Here is a 21,420-nt window from a genome sequence, read left to right on the forward strand (position 1 = left end):
AAAATTAAGATGTGGGATTTGCTAGGAACCATCGCAGAGGGCATTTCGTGGGGCTTGCATGTGAGAGCATCCACCTCAGATGAATTAAAATAATAAGACAAAATTTGAGCCTGCATGGCTTCTCTCACATGGAACAACCGAACAGCAAAATGCCTACTGCGATCGTCGCTAGCAAATCCCTTAAAATGTTAAATTTAAACCCCCTGTTTCTACCGTTAAAAAAAATAAAAAAATCCCCCAATTTCTTCGAGACAAAAAGCAGGTCCCTTACTCACTAGTAAAGAGTGCCATTATTGAAAGAAGGGGCTGAGGATTCATTTCATTTCCCTATTGCCTTGGTGCCATCTTAAGAGGAAGTTGGAAGAGAGGGGCGTAGATAAGGTTTTCCGACAACTGAAATGGAAATTTGAGAGAGTAAACAAGGGCATGCGAATTTGAAACCCTACGTTGTTTCTATGGCTTCTCTGCCTTTTCGTCACCCCACTCCTTCCATCCTCTTCAACCATAAGGTTAACGTTCCTCTTCTTCTTCCTCTTGATTTGAAACAGCTCTCGCGCTTCACAAATAGTTGCTTGCCACAGCCCAACAACCCTTTACACAGACAAAGAGGGAAGAACATTAGACCCATCAAAGCTCCTCTTGAGACCTTTCCCTTTAGATTATTTGAACCTCCCCAAGTCGAAGATTCACCTTCTGAGGTGCCCATCTCTATTTTGTCCCCTTTTCTTCAACATTCTCATTGATTTGTTTTTAATTGATGTGGGAATGGTTTCCTGTTAGTAGTTAGAGCCAGCGGATCCTGATTTCGACAGAATAGGGTACGTTCGGAGTGTTCAAGCTTACGGTGTTGAATTCAAGGAAGGGCCCAATGGGTTCGGACTATTTGCCTCCAGAGACGTTGAACCACTACGAAGAGCCAGGGTAAGTTTATTTAACTTGAGACTATTAAAGACATGCTTTTCTTTCTTCTATTTTTCTTTTCTGCATTTGGACTGAGTTTGTTGATTAGTACCTTTTATCTTGTAACAAACAAGAGAGAAACTAGATTGGAAGGCTTTCAGAAAGAATTATGAATAAATACCTCAAAGGAAATTGGAAGAACATAGAAGTACCGTTTGTTTTTTTTTCCAAAGATCCTTTTTACAATCATTTCCCATCCTTTTACTCACATATTACATCCGAACTACCATCCAACTCAACTACTACTAAAGATACTGTAGAGATATCTTGGACTCTAACCATAGAAGCATCTAGACTTGTAAAGATAACAATCCATTTATTCCTAAAGATATCAAGTCCTACCTTTTAACAAATAAAACTCAGAGTGATAAAAACATAGAGAGATCATTTCATATCTTTGGATGCCTACAACTAAGGAATCCTAAAGAGAAATGTAACACTTTCCAGCCACAAAAATGCTAAAAACAGAACAATAACAAATATCCAATTTCCAACAATCTGACGAGTGGAAGGAGGAAAACCCAAAAATCTCAAATTAGTGATTGGGGAATACTAATCGAATAGACATCCACCCAAAAATTGAATTTTTTTTTTTTTTTCGCATTTGTTTTACTAAGAAAAAGACTGATGAATCGATACAAATGAAACAGAAGAAATAGTTATGGGTCCATGAAAGCAGCATAAGCGGAAGGAAATGGAAAGAGGGGAAAAGAAGATGTAATGTGCAGGAATTTCTACTTACGGAATCAAGCCTGCTCTGACAATTCAAGAGATGAAAACAAGGTCGGTAGTTTGAGATTGAGAGCAAGCGAATGTTTGAAGAGCTCCTCCTCCTCCCTGAGAAATTTATGAAGGGCGGTGGATTTGGAGAGATTTGCGGAAGGGCGGCAGTGGCAGCAAAAGAAAAGGTACATGAGGAAGACGATGATGCCAACGTACGCATGGTTGTAGGAATTGGATTGAGAGGAAAACCTCAGCCCTCACCACTGGCTGCCTCACAAATTTCCTTTCCCAATATACGATGAGATAATGCTGGATGATCTTGTGACTGGGCACTTCACTTTCAATCTACCTTGTAACAAAAGAGATATTTAATAGGAAGCAAATGTTATATTCGCCCCATTTTCTTTCCCCGGGCTACCCATGTAGGACCAATGAATACATGATCTAGAGTTGCCACCTAGAAGAAAGCCTAGGACCTTAATTGGCTCTGTTAAGGTGATCTCATAACCAAACGAATGGATACGTGGCTTGGTTATACGAATGGAAGGTGTTTGGCACCATTTCTACCTGGGAATGCCAATCTCCAGATCTAGTTTTGCCATTTTGTTAAGATTAGATCACTGGAGATTTGAATGTGAACATCAGAAATCTAGAATTTTCACGTTTCTAGATCTATTACAATTTACGATCGTAACTTATATGACAATAGGCAAGTGATCTAATAGGCAACACAAGAGGCGGGGGGGGGGGGGGTGTGAATTGTATTATTAAAATTTTTCCCTAGTTAAGTGTACTTTTAAAGTTAATAGTTGAATATTTACAAATATCTATTATGAATCTAACCCTTGTTCAATTGACACAAATAATGAAAATAGGGTTTAGATTATACCATTCACCACAAGAAGGAGGAAGAAGATATGAGACAACGCAATCATTTATAGTGGTTCGGTCACAAACGGACCTACTCCACTACCCAAGTACTTGGTCTTTCCTTGGGATTTACCTTTACTAAAATGAGATTCCGCACGCCGAATCTCCTAGCTTTTACAACGAACTCCTTCAAGGGACAAACCCCCTTTGTACAAACTGCCTCCAAGGATTATCACCTCTTTACAACCGCCTCCAGGGTGATTTCTCCTCTTAGCAAAACCGCCTCCAAGAAGAAGAACCCTTTTCGCAAACTGCCTCAAAGGGAACCGCTTCTCTTCGCGAATACAATGAATGATGGAAGAAAGTTTAAGCTCACAAAAGCCTCTAAGTAGGCAAATAACACAATAAAGCTCACTACAAACTCTCTCAAAGATAAGCAAGAAATTCTTAAGTCTAACACTTTGGATGAAATCAATATTAAGGCACAAATGTTTAGGGAGATGTTTGAAACCCAAAAATGATAGCAAATTAGATTTGTGGGTGTTAGGCTATTTCAAAATGTTTTCATAGTTAAAATAGAGCTTAGATCTCCTTTTTATAGCCTTAGAAAGGATATAACTGTTGTAGGGTAAAACCGTAAAAACTGAGTCCTCTTTAAAACAGTGTAGAAGGCCCAACGACTATTTTGCAGAGAGGGGTGATCGACTTGGGTGTCGCGGTCGCCCGCGCCTTATCGGGCGCTATTTGTAAACTTCAAATTCTTTATCGCCGTGGTCGACCTAGTCGATCGCGGCGCCCACGGGCCATGTTCTGGTCAGATGTTAAAATTCCATTTTTGATTATCGCGGTCGACCGAGCCTGTCGCGGTCGCCCGCCAATTGGTTTCTGACCAGTTTTATATTTCACCTTTTAAAGGGTCGGTCGACTGGGGTGCTAGGGTCAGTCGACCGCCGACTGCAAAAACTGTGTTTTTCAAATCTTTTTCCGGGTTTCTTTTGCAATCCTTTTGGGTTATCTCTTGGACATAAAAATTACCATTTTTGGGGGGGTCCCAAGAGAGTGTGCCTTGGTAGAGAAACATCAAGAGTGTTAGAGATACAACCTATAATCGGATTTTCCAACTCTTGAGTCTTCTTTTGACCATGATCTTCAATATGCTCCCTTCGATACTTGACTTGATTGAGATCTTCAAAATTCCACTTCATCTTGTAGGATCTTCCATCAAATGTCATTTTGAGCTTGCTGCCATCAAGATTGAGTTGCATCAAGTAGTGTCCTACATGAATCTCCAAGTCATGCAATGTGTTGTGTAATGTAACGTACTTTCATTTTCCTGTTTCAACACAACACTCAAGGCAACTTATTAGTCCTATTGACCTAATCAATTTGTGTTTATTAATCATCAAAACATGGGTGAAAGTATGAGAGCCCTTGGGCTTACATTCTCCCCGTTTTTTATGATGATAAACTCAAATTTATTAGAAGATAGGAGGATCAATAAATTAGGCAAATAAAGACTAATATCCTCCCCCTAAGCATATGCACAAGTATAAATCAACAAATATAATGTGGATATGCATATGACACAAGGACTACTAATCAATTCACAATATTTCTCCCCCTTTTGGCATTCATCCAAAAAGGGCAGGTTTTAACCAATTTATAGCTCAAATACGAGGTGAAATATGGAAGGGGTGTAATAAATACCCTAAGATATCTATAGACTTGTGAGATATAACAGTTTATACTAGTCTATAGGCCTTATCATGGGAGAAAGTAAAAGAACTATGAAGGCAATGCATGAAAGACAATTTTTTTATTTTTTTCTTTTTTTTTTTTTTTTTTTGAGAATCAAGATAACTATGTTTTGAAGATTTTCATGTGGATGTCCATCCTATATGAAGTGTGATGTAAACAAAGTGAAGCTCAAGAATCACACTTAGGGCTAATGATTCTCTTGAATTTACTAATGAAAAGTGTTATCATTTGATGGAGATGAATGAATTAGACATATGATATGAAATATGGACATTGTCTGTGTTAACTTACCAACTTCTCCAATAGCTTAAGCTGTTAGAGAAAGGCGTTATTTATCTTTTATACTTTAACACTCCCTTGCACGTGTGGCCCACTTGGCAAACACGTGGCACATGTGGTCCCACTTTGGGCAGACCATCGCATGTGGATTTTTGTTATCCGGGAGGTTTGAACTCGAGACCTTTGGCTTTGATACCATATTAACTTACCAACTTCTCTAATAGCTTAAGCTGTTAGAGAAAGGCGTTATTTATCTTTTATACTTTAACAGTCTGATATAGGTACATGGTCTGTGTTAACTTACCATCATCAAACGCCCATCCAGCGCAAGAAGCTGAAAGAACTGGATAACCTAGCAGCAACATATCATTCCATCTTTGGCATAGCAATCTATAGTGTATCTGCTACTAAAAAATGTACTGGTACTGTTAGAGTATATGCCCTGGAAAGCCAGTAGAATGACATTTTCTAATTAATAAAGATTTATTTTATGACTTGAATGGGTATTTATGTGATGTGCTTATTTTATTGACACATGTTCGTCCTTAGGTAGCATAGTAGAAATGCCATGCTCAAAGGATTCATAGATCCAAGGGAGCAAGGAGATATGGCATCTCGGTTCTATGCAAGCCTTAATAGTTCCTAGTTGGGAAAGAGACTGGACATCTCTTTCTGTATACAACTAGCACCAATCTTGCCTACATGCACGTGACGTGAGGTGACTTATCTCGGTCATCTGGGTAGTGGACCCTAAGCAAGAAGAGTGGGTGCGACAATTAGATCGCGTAACCGAACCGGATCAAATAAAGAACAAATTGTGGACAAGAAAGTATAAAGTCGTTCTTCCAGACAGGACCCTTTACAAGTCCTTAGACCTGAGGGATCTTATTGGTCTGCCGGTTCGTTCTAGGGTCTTAGCCTATCTTATAGTGATTCTATTTTTAGAGTCACATTCGGATAGAGCTATATTCTAGAGCAAACCCTCAGACCAATAGTGATACTCAACAAGAGATTCTTCGCCCTAAAATTTAGGGATTGACATCTACAATTTTGTCAAAGCGGTAGGCCTATTATAGCCTGGCCAGGCGGATTTGATAAAACGTTTATCGGAAAGTCTTATGAAACATTGAATTATTTTCAAAGGATTTTACAGATGCATTTGGAGGCCGAACACTACTTGATCAAAATGGTATACTAAGAGTGGGCCAAGGGGTAAATGGTGTCCACCTCCCGTATGACTTAACTCAGTAGATGTGGTTACGAAGAAAGGACTTGCACATACATGATGTGATTAGGGGTAAGATGATCTGACGGTCATCTTCAGGGTTACATTTCGATGGAGGCCATTGACCTAATGCGAGTGTAGTTTAACTACAGAACGAGATCGCAGTGGGGCCCTCCATAGGGTTCTGTAGGATTGATCGTCGGATCCCTGCGACGATCCCACTCACAACTCGAATGACCCGGGAACATCCAAATGAATCAGGGTTCCGCATTTTATGTAATTTCACGGACGGATATGATCCGTTAGATTAATGTGGATATTAATTAAATATATATATATATATGTTGATATATATATATTATATATATATATATATATATGTCTTTGTTAGGAAAGTAACAAAAGACAGTAAGAAAATTTTCGAAGACAAATTGGAGCCGAAATAACTCCCATTAGATGTGAGTTATTAATCGATTAAATTATTAATTAATTAATTATTTAATTATTATACATTATTATGTATTATTAATTTGATTAATAATTATCATAATAATGTGTAATCCAAATGAGGATAGTTATTCCCAAACCGGTTTTGCAAAAGTTATGGAATTGGAACGGAATTGGGAATTGGGATAGGGCTGTACATTTGGATAAGGTTTGTGGGGTCCACAACACTCCTAAATCAGTTGGAGAGCTGGGGAAAAGAGTCAATTGCTCAAGGACTTTGAGTTGCACTCAAACTCCTTGTTGGATAAGAATTGCTAAATTGTAGGATCTACAAAGCAAGCAATTTGTTTTCAACACCAACTCTTATGAGATAAGGCCACAAGGGCTGGAGGGAGGCCTCCATACATGTTCTCCCATGTATCTTTAGTGTCCCCACATAGCCTTGGAGGTTTGGGAGAGTCCCATTCACTCGAAGAGTCTCAATTCAAGTCGGTTTCTCAATTGGATTGGAATTGGGAGAGAGAAACAAGGATTTATCAAACCAAAACTCTACTTTATATAAAAGAGAGGGGAGAACGAAATTTCAAGTGTGGAATACTCAAAAATTCTTTCTCCCTTGCTTCCCCCCTTTGGAAAATAGTTTTCCATCTCTTCCTCCCTCTTTCTCTCTCTATCTGTCTTCCAATTGAAATAGTTTCAAAGAGAAAGGCTTCAAATCAATTTCTCTATTCTCTACAACAAAGGTATTGATTAGATCAGACCTTAAATAGGTGAATAAGAGTTATTCACATCCACAATAGTCTAAGCAAAGAAAAAGAATCCATCGGTTCAACTTGCGGGGTCTGCGACGTTTAGAACGATCGCAACCGTTCGAGGAGTGGATCAAACAGCGTGATTCCTTGATTTCTTCTTCAAAGAGGTATTTATTTATGTTTGATTAAATTAATTAACTAATCTAGACTCTAGGATCTTGGGCAAAAGCAAGATCAAAAGAAAATTTTAAATTCTATGCGATTTTTGTTCCGCTGCGCATAGCGATCTTGCCGGAAGGGAATAACCTTCCTTCAGGTACACCCATCACTGAGGAGGCTGGTTACGAGGTGGAGTCCTGGTGTAGTATCTGACACCTCGACTCCCTGAAATAGCCTGTAATAGCTCGGCATGCTCTTCCGCTCTGGCTCTCTCATCAGGAGCTAGCACCTCCATCAACTGAGAATGATCAGTGGCCGAGGTTGTCTAGTTCTGTCCTCAAGAACCCCATATCCCTGACAAGCTGCTCATATGATCTCTGATGTCCAGTAGTGGGGATCTCATGCTGCTCAGCCTGAGCCTGCTCCTTGGGCTCTCTCAAGGCCTCATCTATCTCATCACCAGGTACAACACTAGGGCCACCTCCACTGCTACCAGCCCTTGGGGTATCCTTGATTCCCATTTGAATTATCGTGGTAGCATTAAGAACTGGATCTGGCTTCCTAGAGAAGGCATTTGTCATATCCACTTCGTGATACCTAAGCAACTTTGTAATGAGCATCCCATAGGGCAATCCTCCCTAACCTCTCTTTATAGCCCCATCCATATATCCTAGAATTACATATCCGAGCTTTATCTTTATTTTCTTGATGATGCAGTGGATCATGAGAGCTTCAAAAGGTTTTACAACGTCAAAGTTTCTGGCTCTTGGGGTAATGTTGTAGGCCACAACTTTATGAATCACTCTAGCCTGATCCTTCATCTTATTGGCCTGGATATTTAGTTTCTCTCCTGTAGGTGGATCGGTTCCTAATGTCTCATAAACTTCTTTTCTTGTATAATAATTTTCAATATCATCTTTTCCCCAAAAGAAAATCCTCCTTCCTTCATTAGGAACATCGATATAGTTGCAAAATTGTGCCATATTTAAACTAAATTCGGATTCAACATAGGTGTTCATCACAACTCCACCATGTGCTACAACAAGGTTTGCATAAAAATATTTCACTAACTCAGGGAAAACTAACGAGTTATGTTGCAGAAAAATTACCCATCCTTGATACACGAAGAGGTCGACGAGATCGTATTTCTCGAAGTCGGTGAGAATCACTTTGCTCCCAGAAATAACGGGTCTATCCATGATTGCCTTGAATCTATTCTTTGCTTGCTTGGTAAGGAAGTGTTCGTTGGGGAATACCTCTTCCTCTTGCTCAACACTAGCTCTTTTTCCTTTTGTGGAAGTGTCTTCCTTGAAGATGCCATTTTAGGGTTAGGGTTTCTAAGGAAATGAGAAAATGAGAAGGGGGTTTTGGATTCGAGTGAGAAAGGAGAGAAAAGAGAAGAGAGAGATAAAATCTAGGGATTGAAGAGAGGAAATGTGGAAAATGAAGAGAATGGAACACAAAAACGATTTTTCAAGAGGAAAATGGAAGAGAATGAGGGGAACAAGAAATGGAGTGAGATTGATGGATTGATCTTATCTACTCACCCTAATCTTGACGAATCTTGGTCGAAATAGGCTTTGGGGGTGAACACACAAAACCCTAGGTGAGAGATGAGCCGCGGAAGATAGAAAATGGATCGCGGAAGGTCTTTAAACGACAGTTTTCGACGCCCGTGGTCAACCGGGGTCTTGTGGTCGTCCGCCGTGACGCTTCTGTTCATTTTTATTTATGGTCTCGCGAACTTCCGCGATCGCCTGCCTAGGCTCGATTGATCGCCACTCCCTTGTTTTCAATTTCTTAATATTTTTCAAGGGAATTCGAGGTTTATTCATTTTTCTCCTATTTTTTCCTTTTTCATGAGATTATGATATGCTTGTAAATTTGTCCCATGGGCCGTGTGAGGATATCTAAAAATTTATTTCTATTTTTCTTCCATTTTAGCTGAAGCGGTTTGAGTGACATAAATTTCCTTTGAAGTTCTATGTGGATGTTCTTGGTTAGTTTTTGCTAGATGTAGTGTGTGAGACATGTTTGACCTATTTCTAGCAAAGTATTGACATGTTAAGCTCTCTATTTGTGGATGCTAAGTGCATAGTAGTGTGATTTTGCACTTAGAGGGATTTTTCAAATAGATGTTCAATGTGGCACAACAATAGTCTAAAATGAGCCAATTTAGATCCCATCTTCATCAGCCAATTTTGGACTCACCTTTTCAAGTTAAGTGGTACCAGAACAGTGAACGGTTGCTAGATGTAGTGTGTGAGACATGTTTGACCTATTTCTAGCAAAGTATTGACATGTTAAGCTCTTTATTTGTGGATGCTAAGTGCATAGTAGTGTGATTTTGCACTTAGAGGGATTTTTCAAATAGATGTTCAATGTGGCACAACAATAGTCTAAAATGAGCCAATTTAGATCCCATCTTCATCAGCCAATTTTGGACTCACCTTTTCAAGTTAAGTGGTACCAGAACGGTGACCGGTTGAAATCTCTGTAAACAGTTACAGATTTCCTTTGAAATTGCTACACTATCGATGGATCGTGAAAGATAGGCGTCGAAACCCTAGCTAAAGGAGATTGAAGAAAGATAACTAATTTGAAGAATCTGTTGAAAGATCTATGAATACCATGGGACTCGGAGGGCGATCTGGACTTCTTCGATGGCAATTGCTTGATGGCTGGTAAGCTGCTCGGAGAGATTCTGAGTTGGGAGGAAGAGGAGAGGGGTCTCTTCTCCGGCAAGTTCCAATCGTGGTTGTGGTGGACTGGTATCTGTTTCTTGAGGCCACTCCCGCTTCAGCCAGGATTTCCTCTATCTCTGAATCGGTTTCTGAGGTTTCTGAAGCTGTGTCTTCTTCCTCGTATACATAGGGTTCTTCATATTCCTCTTCTGTTTCTGTCTCTGTTTCTGCATCGGTTTCATTTTCCGTTTCTGTGTCGTTGTGGGTATCGGAGTTGGACTCTGGGGGAGTTCCCCCAAGTAGGGGTCTGCACATCTCTTTGATTTTGTTGGGAGGTTTCTTGTGTGGTCTGTCTGAAATGTGGAGAGTGGAAGCAGAGTCAATAGCTGGGTATGGTAATGGCAAATCAGTTGCGTCGGGAGCTAATTTGGTTCCTTTGGGCACTGAAGGTGGCTATCGGGTGGGAGGTATGGATTCTGGTGTAGCTTCTGGGTGGTCTAATGTTAAAAGCAGAAATGTTAGACGATTTGAAAGTGTCATCAGGAGAAGAAAGATAGGGCTATTGGGGGATTGGAGGTGCTGTAAATGTGGCTTTAGAAACTTCAGAAAATGAGTGAAATGCTGGAAATGTAACAAGTTCTGGTCAAGTTTGGATTTTAATTTCTCCTCTCAATCAGAAGGCAAGTCGAAAGAGATGCCCGGGTATGATCTTATGGAAAATCCAATAGTTGCTTCGGGTGTGGAGAAGATCTACCCCTCCACTTCGGAAGGTATGGCATTTAATATTGAGGTGGTTCCTCTTAAATCGATCAGCAACGCTGATATGGGCTTATGGGGAAAACTTTGCGAGGGTTGGTCTGGGAATTTGGTGGCTTTGGAGTCTTGGTTATCTCGGAAGAGTAATATGATGGAGGGGGTGGTGGTCTACAAAATTGCAGAACTCGAAGTTCAGATTTCCATTCCAAGAGGGATAAACAGATCACAGATAATATTGTGCTGGAAGAATGCAGTGAACTCTCCTTTTGTTGACCTTAGGGTTTGGGGTGACAAATTTCCAAAAGAAGGCGACCCTTTTTGGTGGAGTTTTGAAGGAGTTCCGTCAGAAGCTTGGTGTGAGGATAACTTCAGGCGAATTGGGGAAAAAATCGGTAAGATTGTGGAAGTGGACCCTTCATGCTTCGCTGGAAATGGCTATGAAAAAGCGCGTATTCTTGTAATCTCGTCTGGAGTCCTGGGCAAGGAGATTTCGATTCAAGTATCTCTTGATGGGACCCTCAGAAGGGTTTTTGCTTCAAAAGAATCAGTAGAAGAAGAAGGTGACAATTCCTTTGTGGGATTTGATATTCCTGGGAAGACAACTTCTAGAGGATTGAAGAGGGTGGGGATTCTTCAATATTTGGAAATGAAGAGATTTATGTAGAAGAAGCAGATGAAGCTCCTTTAATACCAGTAAATGATCCTTTTAATGTATTGAATGGCATTTCTGTCATCGAAGGAGTTCAAACCTTGGAGACCGAGCATGGAGTCTCTGTTGGGGTGGCAGGGATGGTGGAGTCGGCGCATTTTAGTCACCAGAACTATCGTGCGCAGCATAGTGTGCAAGTTAGCACAGGAACAGCTGGCGGTTTTTTTGAAATTAAAAAATCGGGGTCTCCAGAAGGTTACAGGTGGCGGAGCTTGTGTGGCTTTGACTGTCTTGCCTCTTCTAGAGTGGGGCCCGCTTCTTCTTTTGTTAATAGTTTTGAAGATATTATATCTGCACTCTCCTCGTGAAGAAGCCATAGCTTGGTCTTTCCCAACGACTCTCTATCTGACGCTTTGGAAATAGAGCCCACTTTAATTTCTGGCATTAGAGTGAGTGGGCCTGAAAAGACTCAGATCTTTTTGTCCCCATCTGACTTTTCCACCGGGCCTATGACTTGGGTTTTCCCGGAAGCTGATTTGGGCCTTGGTTTACAGAAGTCCAATGCTTTAAACTCTGAGGTTAGCTCTAACCGGTATCACCTTACTTGTAATGAGAGGGAGCTGATTTTTTGCTCCCCTGGAGAAGATACCCAGGTCGCTGTCTTTGGTAGTGATAACCTTGAAATTTTTTCTTTGTCATTCTTAAGCCAATCTCGGACTCAGGAAAGCTATCATGTTAAGATCCTAGCGAGTGGAATAAGTGCTTGCCTGGTTTTTGAGGAGGATCGGGTAGAGGAGGGGTATTTAGAGGTCGTTGATGTGTCTATCGGTGTTAATTTGGTGAGATGGGCTTCGCGTGAAGTGTTGATTGGGCAAGCTGGTGTAGATCGAACCTTTTCTTTGATTCCTAAGGGAGGCTTTTGTTTTCCTTGGCTCTGTGGCCCTAATAAACTTTTGATTGACCTTAATGGTCTGTGTGGCTTGGTGAATTGTATTTTTTGTTCTCATAGGGAGTCTCCTTTTTTATTTTTAGTCAGGATCTCTGTTGGGGGAGTCAATCATAATTTCAATTCGAGTATCTGTAGTCAGTTGGAATCATCCTCTCTGTTGATGGCGTCCTCTCATCCTGGTGGAATTTGTGGGATGGTCCCTGTGTCGAGCCTTCGAAAGGAAATGGTTGAGTACATGGTTGATCATACCTTGTGCATAAGTAAGAAATTGGGGTTGGTTTTTGCGGGTCCTGAGGAAGTGTATAGAGCTGAAATACAGGAAGCGGAACAAAGAGATGTTGGTAGGAATCCTTGCTCTAACGGGTCTGCTGAATCTAGTTCGAGAAGAATGGATAGGGAATTACTTAGATTAAAATCAAATATTAATTATGATTCAGGATCTTGTGGGAAGAGCATTCTTTCGAAGAAGAAAGGAAGATCTTCAGATGCTAGATTGGGGAAGCTTTCCACTAATTAAGTGATATTATGAAGATACTATCTTGGAATGTTAATGGTTTGGGATCCCAGGAGAAAAGTTTACAGGTTAAAGAATTGTTAAAAGTTTGGAAGCCAGAGGTAATTTGCATTCAGGAAACAAAATTGGCCTCCATTAGTAGCCTGGATATCAGAAGTATGGGTTTTAAAAAAGAGTGGGATTTTGTTTTCTTAGCTTCTAAAGGGGCTTCCGGAGGTATGCTGTTAGCCTGGGATAATGTTAGTTGGTCTAGTAAGGAGGTGTGGTCTGGAGATTTCTCTTTATCAGTTTCTCTTCAAAAGGTGGTGGATAAGTCTGAATGGCTGAGTCTACGGTCCTTTTACAACAGCAGAAAAATATCTTTTTTGGGAGGAAATGGTAAAGGTAAGAGAGAGTTGTTCTCATCCCTGGTGTATTGGGGGTGATTTCAATGAAATTAAGGAAGTAGGGGAGAGGTTGGGGTGTAATAGAGTCAATAATAATATGAAGGTTTTCTCTGATTTTATAGCAGACAATGAGTTGGTTGATCTTCCCTTGGGTGGTGCATCTTTTACTTGGGTCAAAGGTCAGAGTAGAAGTAGGCTGGACAGATTCTTGATTTCTGGGGAGTGGTTGGAATTCGTTCCAGAGGTTTTTCAGAAAGCGCTTCCTCATATGGTGTCTGATCACTGTCCCATTCTATTAGATCCTAGAATGGAATCGTGGGGTCCATCTCCTTTTAGATTTGAGAGTACTTGGTTGGAGTCTCTCTAGATGGAGGAGAGATTAGGGGGGTGGTGGTCTTCTTGTCAATCGGTAGGCCCAACTGACATAGCTATTGGTAACAAACTGAGATATGTTAAGGCAAAATTGAAAGCTTGGGTAAAGGAGAAAAAGATGCTAGACCATGGGCGGAAGCGTTGGCTGGAGAATCGTATGTTAGAATTAAATGCTTTGGGGGAGTGTGGTTTGGCCTCGAAGGAGGATTGGGAGGAGTTGGGAAGGGTCAGCCAAGAACATAAGGGTTTGCTGCTTCAGGAAGAAATAACTTGGCATAAAAAATCTAGAGTTAAGTGGATTGTAGAGGGCGATAAAAATACTGCCTACTTCCATGCTATGGCTAGTGCTCATAGGAGAAGGAACAGAATTGAATCTCTGGTATTGGCAGGGGAAAGAGTTACGAACAAGGAGGTGATTACATCGGAAATTCTTAGCTTTTTCAAGGCTCTGTATTCTTCTGATGATATTCTTCACCCTATTCCGCAAGAGGTTGAGTTTGATAGCTTAAGTTTGGGGGAGGCCGCAAACTTGGAAGTCCCTTTTACTGAGGAGGGAATCATGAAAGGTCTATTCTCCTTGGCTAAAGATAAAGCACCTGGTCCGGATGGATTTTGTCTGGCTTTTTTCCAAGTTTGTTGGGAAGTTGTTAAATCGGATCTGATGAGATTTTTCCAAGAATTTTTTAAAGGGCCGGCTCTTGACAAAGGTACTGGTGCAACCTTTATTACCCTAATCCCAAGGGTAGAGGGGGCTTCAAAGGTGTCAGAATTTCGTCCGATAAGTTTAGTTGGTTGTTTATATAAAGTATTGGCAAAAGTTTTGGCGGATAGTCTCAAATTAGTTCTTCCTTCAATAATATCAGATAGTCAAAGCGCTTTTGTTAATAAAAGACAAATTCTGGATTGTTCTCTCATCGCAAGTGAAGCTATTGATGCCTACAGGCGAAGCGGTGAAGGAGGGGTTTTGTGTAAACTTGATATGGAAAAGGCTTACGATCGGGTGGAGTGGGATTCTCTGGACTATAGTTTTGGAAAAATGGGTTTTGGTTCTCGGTGGAGAGGTTGGATTAGAACTTGTGTATCTTCAGCTTGGTTCTCAGTTCTCATTAATGGCTCTTCCAAAGGTTTTTTCAAATCATCTAGGGGGTTGAGGCAAGGGGATCCTCTATCCCCCTTTCTCTTTGTGATTGTTGCGGAGTCTCTTAGCCGGCTTATGAGAAAAGGAAGTGAGTTGAGTCTTTTGAAGGTTTCTTAATTGGGAGCAATAAAGTGGAGGTTTCGCTCCTTCAATTCGCAAATGATACGTTGCTATTCTGTGCCCCTGTGTTTTCTCAGATATTGAATCTTAAAGCTGTCTTAAGGTGTTATGAGATGGTCTCGGGTCAAAGATCTAATTTTTCGAAGTCAGGGTTATATGTTATAAATGTTCCTTCTTCTGAAGCTTTTGTTTTTGCAAGGATTCTGGGGTGTACATTGAATTCTCTGCCTGCTTCTTATCTTGGCCTTCCTTTGGGGGTGGGAAGACCGAATAAACTCTTTTGGAATTCAATTACTCATAGAGCTGAGAGGCGTTTGGTTCTCATCAAAGCAGTTTTATCAAACATCCGACTTATTTTCTTTCCTTGTTCAAATGCCCTGTGAGTGTAGTGCTTAGAATTGAACAGATTCAAAGGGGGTTTTTGTGGGGTGGTTCTCATTCCTCTGGTGGAATTCCCTTGGTTAAATGGAGTTCTGTGTGCCTCCCTTTGAAAAATGGAGGTTTAGGAATAAGGAGAATCAAAGGCTTTAACACGGCTTTGTTGGGAAAGTGGCTGTGGCGGTTTGGGTCAGAACCCTCTGCCTTATGGGTAAAAGTAATAGGGAGCAAATATGGGTTGAGGGAGGGGAATTGGTGTACTATGGCTAATTTTAAGTTCAAGGGTCTAACTGTTTGGCGGGATATTTTGAAGGTTGAGGTTTTATTTACCAAAGGTATTCACTTTAAGGTTTATGTTGGGGATAGAATCCGTTTCTGGTCAGATCCGTGGTGCTCGGCAGTTCCTCTTAGGGTATTATTCCCTGATCTGTTTTTGGTGTCTTTTCAAAAGGTGGCATGGGTGGCGGATTGCTTTGAGAGGGTGAAGTCGATAGTGGTTTGGAAGCCGAAGTTCAGAAGAAACTTTTTTGATAGAGAGCTGAATTCAGTCCTTGAGGTGATGTCTTTGATTGAAGGGTGTTATATTAAGAGGAGGGGGGTTGATTCCCGTGTATGGTTTTGGTGTTCATCCGGATTTTTCTCTATTAAATCTTTCTATCAACATTTGGTGTGTAGCGAAGTTGAGTCTCCTTCTGCTTCGATCTGGAAATTTTCTTGCCCGCCGAGGGTTTCTTTTTTTGCGTGGGCAGTATGTTGTGGTCGTATCCAGACTCTTGAGTCTTCTCTTGACCATGATCTTCAATATGCTCCGTTCGATGCTTGACTTGGTTGAGATCTTCAAAATTCCACTTCGTCTTGTAGGATCTTCCATCAAATGTCCTTTTGAGCTTGCTCCCATCAAGATTGAGTTGCATCAAGTAGTGTCCTACATGGATCTCCAAGTCATGCAATGTGTTGTGTAATGTAATGTACTGTCTTTTTCCTGTTTCAACATAACACTCAAGGCAACTTATTAGTCCTATTGACCTAATCAATTTGTGTTTCTTAATCATCAAAAGTTGGGTGAAAGTATGAGAACCCTTGGGCTTACAAGGGCACTATAGGAGTAGATGTTGACCGTGTTAAGGAGTAAGGTGACTCCCTTAAAGTCATTCGGTGGCTATCTGGTTCCCACACTTTTCCTTGGCCGTTTGCAGACTTATTCAATGAGATCTTAGACATTGCGGGCGCTAATGACATCTCTTTCCGTCACGTTAGAAGATCAGCCAATGGGGTGGCGGATAACTTGGGTAAGGGAGTTGTTCTACTGGAGTCCCTAGAGCTTTTTGATTATCTTCCTCCTTGACTTTCCTCAATCATCTCTTCCTTGTATATTTCTTGTATATCTCTCTCCTGCCTTGTGTATATCTTGACCTTCTTTGTCTTTTTAATGAAATTTTCACCATTCAAAAAAAAAAAAAAAAAATACAGAGAGAAGAGAGAGAAAGAGAGAAAGATAGATACAAGGAAGTGAGAGAAAGAGAGAAAAAGCACCATCCCCAAGATTTTTCAAGCATAATTCAACCTTTTTTTTGGAGAATTTGGTTTGAAAGCTACAAGGAGGGGACAAGAATTCCACCTTAGCAGACATGCAATAATTACATAAGAGACATTCCAAGGAGTCTCCGGGAAGTTTAATGCAATATTGACAACCAAACTAGGAATTGCATCCCAAATCCAAACAAAATCCTAATGGCTGCTGGGATTTTGTGCAACCAAACACAGTTTAGCCTTCTTTTATAGAAAATAAAGATATGAAGGAAAAACACCCTTTCATAAAATTGTCTTTTACAAGTAAAAAAAATCGTCTTTCGAATAACCTAAAGGCACTCTTTCACATAATAGGAAGTTTCTTTTGAAAAACATTTTTTATATATTTTTTTTGATGGAACATTTTTTATATTTTTAAGATAATTTTGAAAATGTCGTACTGATGATCTATTTATTCTCAATGTAACATTTATCTGTAATTCTGTTACCATTGATGGTATGTTTGGTAGCTTCTGAGTTCTGAAGCACTATGTTCATGATGCAAATTAAGCTCTGGTCGTTGCAGAATGTGAATGGAGATACAGATGAAATGTTTGATGATTTATTTGATAAATATGGAAAGGTGGTGTTCAGAAGAAATGATCAAAAGCCTCCAAGTGCAGAGGCAGATGATGATGCTGAAAGCCTTTCCTGTAAGTCCAACTCACTCTTACTGGAGGGTCTATATGAATATGTGATTTTTTTTCCATATTCTTTTTTTTTTCATTGCAATGATAAAATCGACAATGAGAAAGAGGGATCAGAGCACATACAAACCATAAATTTATAACAGTGGAACTACTAGTCATCTAACTATAAAACATAGAAATCTGTATTCATCCATTTTATTTGGCGTCCAATGAAACTGTAACAATCCTATACATAGAGTGCCAATAATAGAGAAAGAAGAAAAAGATGCATTAAGGGCTACATTGCATGTGCAATCTAATTAAATTTTAGGTGCAATTTGTGTGACCTTGCAATTTAGCTGGATTTTGGGTCTAATTTCTAATTAAACTTGCAATCTAGTTGGATTTTGGGTGCAGTTAGATTGCAATTTTACATACACAAAGTACCCACAATCCAATTAGAGTTCATATCCATATTAGCCCTAAATTTTTTCCAAATGGACATGTGTTTGGCATGCATATTTAGTAGGTCATTTTTTAGAAGTGGAATGCTCTTTACCCATAGGGTCCAGGGACGACAAACTGATTCAATGGAACCAATTCACAAACTCTGGGTATGTTTTTCTTGATTGCACAATAATTGCTAAGCATGATTGATATAGGTGGTTTCGATCAGCTTAATACATTTTCTATTGAACCCTTCTCTTGCATCAAAATAAAGAGCTCTATCTGTTTTTTGTTCCGTTTCTCAACTAAAAACTAAGCTAATTCCAATTCTGAAGATGCCAGGAGAATGCTAATACATATAAAAAAAGGTCATCTTTGGTTTTAATGTCTCTGTCAGTAGCCCTGACAAGATTACCATGGATAAGGATATTCCGGTCAACTTAAGATATAATTATGGATCATGATTATTTCTTTTCTAATTTTCCTTTGTTGTGAACATATATTGCTTATTGCTTGATGGTACATAATACATAGAATTTGTTGTTCAATCCTCCTTTTCCAGTTGCTGTTGCCCTGGCAAAGGTGGCAAGTGAAGTGAAGGCTGCAGATATCCGTGTCCTCTTTGTGAAGCCTCTGGTGTACTGGACTCGCTTTTTCATTATTGCAACAGCTTTTTCCCGCCCTCAAGTTGATGCTATGGGGTATGTCCTTCAGTTCCTTATTACTTATTACTGTATGACTATTTGCTTGTTGCACTTGGTTATTGCAGAAAGCAAATGTGAGCCATTTTAGATGAATATTTTATTTTTATGGTTCCTTTGTCCATTTGCAGGAAGACGTGTTTTGTGATTTTCTCACGGTTCTTATGTTTATGATCCTTAGATCTATCTTTATATATACCCTATTTTCATTGCCTGGCAAGCAAAAAGAAAAAGTGGTCTTGAGCTCTTAGCTTATTAATATAGGTCTAATTGAAATTTTCCTGTGATATGTAGGTCAAAAATAAGAGATATAGCTGAGAAGCAGTTCGAGAAAGTTGCAACTGGAGACACCAAACCCAACTCATGGACCTTGCTAGACTTTGGTAAGTTGTCCATATTTCTCCCATAGCAAACAGTTGATCTTATGATGGTATGCATGTTCCTCTTTTAGTAGATAAAATACAATTGCCCATGTTGCCTATCTTGATTACTGCTTGAAATATCAATGGTCATTTAAGCACACGTGCTTCCCCTATATTTGTTTTGTTACCAAATTAACTTATTTCTTGAGTTACGTAAACAGGTTTATTTCTGTTAGACGCACCACATTAAGGGTATTTTGGTCAGTGTATTATATATATATATATATATATGTGTGTGTGTGTGTGTGTGTGTGTGTGTGTGTGTGTTTTTTTTTTTTTGTGTGGAGAGGGCTTTAACTCTCTCGCTTTCTCTTTCTCTCCTCTCATCATCTCTCTCTTTCTCTTCCACCATGTAGTCATCTAACATGGTATCAGAGCTTCAAGGTAAGATCAAACCTCTCATCCTGGAAGAAACCTAACCCTAACCCACTCTTCTCAATCGCACCCCATGATGCCTCAATCGCACCCCTCGTACCTCTTGCTGCCTCAACGAACCCTAACCCACTCGAACCCCTCTTCTCAATCACATCCCTTGCTGCCTGAACACTACGCTAACTTGCTTCTTCCAATCACACAATCCAACCATATTTTTTTTTGTTTTTCACACAATCCAACCCTCTTTTAAACCCCGCAATTTTGTCATGTACTTCTCAAATCCGTCCCTAAATCTTCTTTTCTTCTCAAATCAGTCCATAAATCCTATTTTCTTCATGTTCTAAACTTGTTTCTTCTATTTTTCTTTTTTACATCATTGGTTTCGGGACGTTGGTTGGTGGTTCTACTCCCTTTCTTCTATGTTTTTGGGGTATCCTTGCCCCTTTATTTGTCCCGGAACCTCGTCTTGGTGTCTTTGACAGTGATTTTTTGGTGGCTATATTAGCAATTATCCGTCGTGGATTTATTGGATATAAGTGCATGCCAATGATGAAATGTCTGAGCGATTTTTTTGTTGGCTTTGGTAGTTATCGGTTGTACCTCGTTACTTGTGTTGTTGGTGGTAATTGGGTTGTAGCTGGTAGTACTGGTGGTGACATCATCTGTTGGGTCTTTCGTTGGCGATCTCGTGGTGGATTTATGTTGATCTGTTGTTGGTGATTTGATTTTATGGTCTTGGTGGTTCGTTGGTGATCGTTGCTTATTCGCTTTGTTGTTAGTGGTGCTCGGTGCTCGGTGTCGGCGGTGGATTGGTTGATGATTGTTGATAGTGGTGTTGGTTCTTTGTGATTGTTCGGTGGTTATGATTATTGTGGTGGTGTTGGTTGTAGATTTGTTGCTGATTGTGGATTGGTTAATGCTTGTTGGTGATAGTTGGTGGTGTTGGTTCATGGTGGTCGTTGGTTGGTTGTGATTAGGTGTTGTTTCTGGTGGAGGGTTCTTTTTTTTTTTTATTAATTGTTGGCTGTTGTTTGGTGGTTGTTGGTGGTGGTGGTGTTGCTCACTGTTGCCTGCTTGTTGGTTGCCATTTGTTCAGTCATTGTTAATTATTGGTTGTCTTATGATGTTCTTTGCGACTTGGTGTTTTATGACATTCCTATTATCCGTGGATTGATAATGGGCTAATAGTGTTGCCTTCGCGTGTATTGGGGGTTGTTTGTTGTTAGTTGTTCGTGGCATTATTTTTATGGTTGCCGACGGTTGTTATGGATCATTCGTGTGGTCGTGATTCAGGGGAGGTCATGGTCGTGGGTCTCGATATTATACCCACTGTCGTATGGATGGCCACAATGTTGACTACTATTATGATTTACAGCCAGAGCTTCGCCCATACTGCTCTACTACTTCTTCTGTTGCTGCTTCTGATGGTTCCCCCCTTGCTCCTGTTGCACCTGCTACATCGGCCGCTACAGACTCTATGCATGTCAATTGTGTTGAATATGGGGAGCTTGTCCACCTATGTGATAGAGGCAGATAGCCCACCTCTACCACATTTGCCCAGTCATACATGCACCTCATTAAGGGTATTTTGGTCATTGTAATATATATGTGTGTGTGTGTGTGTGTTTTCGTGTGGAGAGGGCTTTAACTCTCTCTCGCTTTCTCTGTCTCTCTTTCTCTCATCATCTCTCTCTTTTTCTTCCACCATGTAGTTATCTAACAATTTCATTTGAGTTCTGTTAAATAAAATAAGAATAAAGAAGGTGAATTGAGGATGAGAAGGGATGGAGGACAAGAAAATAAGGGAAACGTTGGAGTGAAACGTTGTGGGATTTTTGAGCTTTGAGTATTCCAACTTTTCTCTTTATATGCGTGCGTGCATATAGACATATAAAGAGAAAAGTCATGAGATTGGAATACTCAAAGCTCCAAAATCCCATGATGTGTGTGTTCAATATGAGAAAATTACATCAATGCCACTCCTAGGTTAATAAATATAAAAAACAAATCTATTTCTATACCCATAGCATCCACATTAAACAAAATAAAGTATTAACTTCAAGACTCCTCACCCTGGAGCATAAATATCTCCCAATCTAGAGTCACACCCTAGTCATCTCAAGGCTGGAGAAGGTTTTGCACCCACGTTTGCAATCTA

At 40.1% G+C, this 21,420-nt stretch overlaps 1 protein-coding gene across 3 annotated transcripts in view; it reads left to right on the plus strand.

The window, feature by feature from the left end:
* The first annotated feature begins 302 nt into the window (after positions 1-302).
* The window catches only part of LOC143863532 (protein Iojap, chloroplastic-like), a 53,229-nt gene continuing 32,111 nt past the window's right edge, over positions 303-21,420 (plus strand). The window contains exons 1-5 of one of the 3 annotated variants that reach the window (XM_077374244.1): positions 303-698; positions 784-921; positions 17,200-17,341; positions 18,327-18,465; positions 18,760-18,848. In XM_077374244.1, coding sequence (XP_077230359.1) covers positions 456-698; positions 784-921; positions 17,200-17,341; positions 18,327-18,465; positions 18,760-18,848 — 751 coding nt within the window. In that variant the 5' untranslated portion in view covers positions 303-455. The remainder of the gene's footprint in view (positions 699-783; positions 922-17,199; positions 17,342-18,326; positions 18,466-18,759; positions 18,849-21,420) is intronic. The other 2 variants (XM_077374227.1, XM_077374235.1) reach the window with 2 other exon arrangements.

The sequence above is a fragment of the Tasmannia lanceolata genome, unplaced genomic scaffold (assembly GCF_043159265.1).
Source record: "Tasmannia lanceolata isolate RefF3 unplaced genomic scaffold, GAP_Taslan_0.1 ptg000003l, whole genome shotgun sequence".
Classification (NCBI taxonomy): domain Eukaryota; kingdom Viridiplantae; phylum Streptophyta; class Magnoliopsida; order Canellales; family Winteraceae; genus Tasmannia; species Tasmannia lanceolata.